The following is a 6,602-nucleotide window of genomic DNA, read 5'->3' as shown; positions in this document are numbered from 1 at the left end:
AAACAACAGCGGAGGTGGTCAGGTAGTCTGAGAGACAAGAAGAAAAAGCTTGTAAATGGCCATGGGACGAAGAAAGACAAACGACGCTGTCGTATGCCAAAGTCATCAACATGGCATCACAGAAATGTATATAAGAAATCGTGATATTAGCCGTTTACCTCAGACACCAGCACACTGGAAGCTTTCAAATTACCTTTCAAATGTTCCTTTCCATGATGCTTCATGAGACACCAAATAATTTGGTAAGAAAATGGTTGCTTTTATTTAATTGTATTGTCCTTCAGTTGTTGAAACACGTTTATCGAACTCAGAATAAGTTTACAGGCTGGAGCCTCTTCATAGAAACGAAGCACTCCGGAATGAACCTCTTTATATGAATTTGGGCCTTTTGCCCATGCCTCTAACTCACTCAAATTTTAGGATAGTACCACGCTTAGCAACGGTGTGGATCGGCCGCAGGCGTTGGATGCTAGAATGTGCCCTGTTGTTCGCATCAGTGTCGCTTGAAGCAACGCAATCTTTGATGAATGTTTCATTCAAAGATCAGTCACCGTGGACTATGTCTAGGTAAGTAATCCCTGCAATTAACACATGCTTACTAAAATGGGCGCAGCCGGAAAACAAAGGAAGCATTTGGCCACTTGTGCGCCAGAAATGTCACCGAATCTTTTTCAAAGATTCAAAAAGTTTTGGTGGGAAGAAATCTGGCACTATATCTGCGCGCCCAACAAAAATCTCTCCCTTTTTTAGAAACCACAGTTTAACCAACATCTACATCTTAAAAAACGCGCCTTTAATCTCTTCAGTGCATTTCTAGCTGGAAATTGCTCATGAAATCTGATCGCTCTGAAATAATCAACGAAACTTCTTATAAGTTTTCAGAAGTTTTTTGTCGTAGTCCTTCGGGAAAACGGCTATACTGCGAGACGCTCTTAGATCGCTGGTGCAGGAAACTTGATGATGCAGAACATTTCTCTTTTGCAGTCATTGTGGGTCATTTCTATGTATTCCTTGTCATGCAGTACATTGCTCAGGCCCGTAGCCAGAGTGGGTAAGGGATAAAGAGTGCCCTCTGGAGCTCCAACAGCGCCCCAAACGCTACGTTTTCATCACCCATTGCGTTACGATTTTACTTTCTAAAAAGACAGATGGCTGTTGAAAATCATATTATGGTGTGGATGTGAAGTATCGATAATCTACGCGCCTCCCTTTTTTTAATTGCTTCTTTCCCCGTGCGGCAGCAAGATTGCAAGCGACCATGTTCAGACAATCTTCAGGCATCTCTTTAACACTGGCATTCAATGGGCGTGATGCATTACTGCGGCGGGCAAATTGAGGAACTTTCAAAGGCATTTTCAACTTCCTGAACGGGTGCAAACTGGAGGGCGAGAAATCCGGGCTGCAAAGCGTGTCCCAACGCCTCGTAACCGAGTTCTGCTTAAATCTCCTTGTTTCTCGTGCCGCGTGGGGGCGAGAATTCCCATGACCTAATCTATGCTGTTGCGGTTGCCATGACGATTCTAGTGATGCTGTTATTGTATGTTGCCAATCTTTTTCCAGACTTCAGCTCTCAAAACGCTGCTGCATTTGTCAGTTCTTTCCAACGGTGTAATACGCTAAACAACGGGCGTGAAGCAGCCATTGTTCGCGCGGTGCGAGTTTTAGAAGCACCCCGTGAAAGACCACATGGTTGGGTATAGTTTCACTGTTTTTTACTTCCACTTCACGGAGTCGCATTTCGCCATAAGCCGTAACGCCTCTCCATGCAGGAAACAACCTAACAAATCAGGTAAAGGGATTTTTGGATGTCATTCAAGAATTCCAGCTGGATATGTCATTAGCAGTACCCCTCTGCCAGCGTCCGTTCCTGAAAAACCGTGATCGCGCTAACCGCTGTACATTTCCTTCTGTCCACGCCCCCATGTGTTTTTACAGAACACCATCGTCCCGCCGCATCCGCGTCGTTCGCCGCCGATCCGCGCCGCAGCATCCTGGGCGCTTGCGTCATGGAAACACCCCAGCGCGCAGCGCTGTTACCCGTTCAGGTCCCATTAACCTCCGTCCATCTGTCATGCTCACCCTTCCGTCGCGCCCGAGGCGGCTGACTGAACCGCGCACACCACGACCTGCGCCGAAACACCTGTTCCAACTGACTGGAACCTCCTATGCCGGTCCCCTGTCCTTGTGTGCCTGGCTGCGGCGACAATGGCAGCGGCACGAGCGGGCTCGCTTACACGCCAGTGAAGTCCGGGGTTAAATTAGTAGCGATTTGTTAACGACAAGCGCCTATTTCAGTCACAGCGCCACGCAATGTCGTGCGACACTCAAGGTTGGGTCTTGGGTCAAATGACAGGCAAATGCGTATCACCCAAAATCATTCGGCCAATTCCGGATCGCTAAGCACTAGAATGTTACTCAGTGCAAATACTAGCGTCCGTCCAGAAGTCCTGACGAAGGGAAACCCGAAGTTTACATGCTGCATTCGCCCGGCTGGCGCCCGTTTCGTCGTGAATTTTGATCATATTTCATCTTTTCTCATCTTTTCTTTTGTGCCGTGAATTTTTCATCTTTTTTGATCACATGAGTTTCAAATATAACTGCACCGAAGTGACAGCAAAGGCTCATATAGCTGCACTTTGGATACGTCCGTTAGCATGACATTGGGCAGCATTGTGCCTGCTATCGTTCCATGTTGGAATGACTTTCAGCAGAGTAACACAGAAACGTGTGAATTCAAAGTATGTTAACATCAGTGCAACGTTTAGTTTAGCTGTAATCCACGGAAGAGCCACCAAACCAGAATCGGCGCTATTTTGGAGAATGCCTATGGGACGAAATGTTTGTCATGTATATAGTTCAGCCGAGTGTGCAAAATATTGATAATAGTAAGGGGAGATAACAGGGCCCTTTCCAAGCCCATAATCTCAAAGCACGCGAAGTGCTATGCACGTGTGGACATGTATACACTGGTGCACCGCAATATACGAGTGGCACGCTAGAAGGGCGTATTTCACCTGTCTCAAGAAACAGGATTTTGTAAATCTTATTTTAAAACCTCTGAAAGCCTGGGCTTCTTGGCTAGTGTCAACATAGCTGCTCTAATGCAAAAGATATTCATACGTCCTGTCAGTTTACACATTCATACTCATCCATCAGAATGCGTGGTGCAGGAGGGCAATGCATCTTGCAAAGCATGCCGTTCGCCAAAAGATCTTGTCATTAACAGGGGAAAGTTGTTAATGTGAACAAAGCGTGTCGCACAACGCAACTTAAACGCAGCTATTTGTTTACACACAGTAACGGCCATAAAACCGGGGCAAAGTACAAGCTGCCATGTTCAAAAGCCTGTAAGTTGTTTGGTGTACTGTAGGAATGCATAATTTTCTTTCAATTTGTGTTACGACCCATGCGACTGAGCTATGAAGTCTTACCGTCGGGCCAATCGTCTAAGCTGGCCCAGCAGATCGATCGAGCGTGCCTTTCTCGGGCTTGCGTCAGAACCCTGCGCCCCATTCCCTCCGCTGAACAAAACGCGCGGGAGACGATCAATTAAACTGAAAGGCACGGCCAGCGGGAGGTGGCGATTTCCACATGGCAACAGCTCCTGACCCTGGAATGGACTCGACGCGATCTCACTCGTGAAGAACGCCGCGTCAACATTTCCAGCGGCGCTCGGCCGTTTCACAACGCTCGCCTCAGCCAATCGTCCTGCGCAGCCGACGCCGCCGGAGCGCCACGAACGTGCGCCGTCACCGTCGGCTCCTGCGGTCGTCAGCGGTAAGAGCGCGGTGCCGTGTCCGCCTCGCCGCGGGCCGGGCAGCCGGCGCCGGCGGCTGCGGAGGACGCGCGCCGGGTGGCCGTTACGTCACCGCCGGTGGCGGCGTCGCCGGCGCGCCGCCGTTCGGGAGGACGGCACGTGTCACAACGGCGCCGCGCGCGTCCGACGGCCAGCGAAAGGCGGCGCCCGACGGCGGCGCCGATGCGCGGCGAGAGGGGTGAGCGTATATAGCGGCGGCTGGGACGAGCCGAGCCACCACAGTCTCCGCCGCCGACCGAGTCTCACCATGCGCGTCGCCCTGCTCACCGTGCTGGCCCTGCTGGGCGCCGTCGACTCGACGTTTATCATCGGCTCGACGACGGGCACGGTGGCGGCCGGCACGGCGGCCGGCGCCGCCGGTTTGGCCGCGCTCGGCGGCCTGGCGCTCGGCGTTGGTGAGTTGGCGGCGCCCCAACCCCGCAGTCCTGTGGTGAAGTGCGACACGCTCAGACGCGCGGCGGGTCACGTTTGGGTGTGGCAGGCTTGCCCGACACGACCTTACTCAGGAGGCGTGCCCAGATGATTGCTTTGTTTGTTGTTTTCGCATGGGTTTCTGCGGGCCGTCCAGTAATGTGTGCATATCCTTGGCGCATGGGTGTAACTGGATGTTTGTAAGCGCTGATGGGCCAGAAAATTATAGTCGAATAGACTCCATCAGAGGGAGATGAGTCACTGGTGTTCCGTGAGGCATACGACGTGCACGTGACACTTAAAACGCACGACGTATTGCTGACTTTTGCACAGACGTCACGCACCAACCAAACCTCTGGCTGGTCACACATGTGCCACAATATTCTGTTCCCCCAAATCCAAACGGTTGTATCTTCCCCGTATTCTTTGAGGTCACAAGCGGTCCATGCCTCGGTGGATCGCGACATTCCGTGCAGTTACGCTTCTCCGATCATTCTTGCATACATATTGTTGATGGCGTCGCTCGTTCGCACTGCGCATGTCCCTGGTTTCGGGGATGTGTCGCCTGACAGCGCTTGCGGGCCCGTCCCGTTCTGTGCTGTCCTGTGCCGTCTGCTGTGCCCTGCCGCTCCCTGCTGGTCCATGCTGACTCGCACTGACCCGCGCAGCCCGCGCTGACCCCTGCCGACCCGTGTTGACCCGTGTTTGCCCGTTCTGGTCCGTACTGACCTACGTTGGCCTGTGCTGACCCGTACTAACTCTTGGAAGCGGCGTTGATCCTTGCTGACCCGTGCTGACCCGTGCTGACCGCCGTTGACCCGTGCTGACCCGTGTCGCGCTCGGCAGGCCTGGTGGGCGCGATCGCGCTGGCCAGTCGGCGCGGCAAGCGGTCGGTGGAGATGCCGGTGCGCCGGGAGTCGGTCATGTGGGACATGGTCAGCGCCACCGACCGGCTCGGCTGCGCGCTCAAGTTCATCTGCCTGATCCAGGCTCGCTCCGATGACGAGCTGAGTGACGAGGAGGCCGTCGTGTCGGCCCTCTTCGGGTGAGTGGGCGAGAGGTGCAAACTAAGGCAGAGATTGAAAACGAACGGCTCTCGTGCTGGCCCTCTACGAGGGGTTAATCGCCCGACAGAGGACGAGTGAACAGCAATGACACTTTTCTGTTGTCACAGATGCGGCAAACCCCTAGCAAAGTATGAGCTGTTCTACGAGCAGGCTGCCTTTAACCTGTATTAAATGGGTATATCCATTATTTTGTTACTTATCCTGCGGAGCCCTGATGGCCATATGAGCCAGCTGCGGGAATGCATTGCAGTTGTTGCGGGGCAGAGCACCCGTCATACGGCCAGACTGGGTCGTGTTAGCACTATCCCCTCACCGCGCTCTCAGGCGCCGTGCCGCCGTTCTCGGCGGTCACCTGTCAGTCGGTGACCGCGCCGCCGTCTGGGCAGTCGCAGGCAGACGCACTTCACCAAAAGATCATCACCAGCTATTGGTAGCGCCGTCCGTTTGCCGTTGGTGACGTGGTTCGTCTGGCGTTGGTGATGTGCTTCGTTTGGCGTTGGTGTCCATTCCTCGCGACCTGCCCCGTCTGATCAGCTATGGATCTACTCACAGCCGTGACCTGGACGGAGTCGACTTCGAGAAGATGCAGACCAGCAAGGGTGCCTACTGGTACGCTGCCTTCATGGGCGAGAAGTTCGGCGCCGACTCCTGCAACAAGCTCTTCCACAACTGCCCGCACGCCATGCCGACCATGCTGGAGTACCTGCGCGGCCTGAGCACTGAGGCCTAGACGGCATCGCTGGACGGCGGCCAGAGCGTCAGGCTGATGGAGGCAGCTGACGTGAAGACGTGGAAACCGGTGCGAGCTGGCAGAGGACAGAGGAGCTACACTGAGCTGATCAGAGCCAGACAAAAACAGAGCTGGCTCGGATGTCTAGTCTTTCAGGCAAATGTTTTGCCTACAACGGTGGTTATTGATGCGGGTTTTATAGTCTGCTCATTGGAAGTGTCTTGCCCAGATTTCGCCGATGCGAGTTCCTGATTTTCCCATGACTCGCCACTATGAGCGTTTTCTTCAAATATTGCTGACGCCAGCAGTGCAGGCGTGTTATGATCGTGTGCATGCAAAACACATCGAGTCAGCAAAATACAAAACATGGTGCAAATTTCCTTAGTTTACACTCATCAGCGTTGATATCGGGCATGCCTGAGCATGAATACTGCCGCCTGTCGGCTGAAGCACAAGGACTGAGTTTACCGAGTCAGCGGGTCATTACTGTCTTAGTAAAGTAAGAAATTTAGCAGTGAAAAAGCTGCACTCGGTGGGACACCTCACACTTCCACATTTGAACATGTTAAAGGGAGTG

The 6,602-nt window shown here is 53.0% G+C and overlaps 1 protein-coding gene across 1 annotated transcript; it reads left to right on the top strand.

The window, feature by feature from the left end:
* Positions 1 to 4,064: 4,064 nt before the first annotated feature.
* On the top strand, positions 4,065 to 6,389 carry LOC119094248 (uncharacterized). The gene is made up of 3 exons (XM_037217322.1): positions 4,065 to 4,155; positions 5,075 to 5,273; positions 5,848 to 6,389. Exons 1-3 carry the CDS (start codon positions 4,065 to 4,067, stop codon positions 6,023 to 6,025), a joined length of 468 nt encoding a protein of 155 aa, XP_037073217.1. The 3' UTR covers positions 6,026 to 6,389.
* The last annotated feature ends 213 nt before the right edge of the window (positions 6,390 to 6,602 follow it).

The sequence above is a fragment of the Pollicipes pollicipes genome, unplaced genomic scaffold, assembly GCF_011947565.3.
Source record: "Pollicipes pollicipes isolate AB1234 unplaced genomic scaffold, Ppol_2.1 Scaffold_4002;HRSCAF=4701_pilon_pilon_pilon, whole genome shotgun sequence".
NCBI lineage: Eukaryota > Metazoa > Arthropoda > Thecostraca > Pollicipedomorpha > Pollicipedidae > Pollicipes > Pollicipes pollicipes.
Note: the sequence above shows the minus strand (reverse complement) of the source record. Positions and strands in the feature narration are given on the sequence as shown.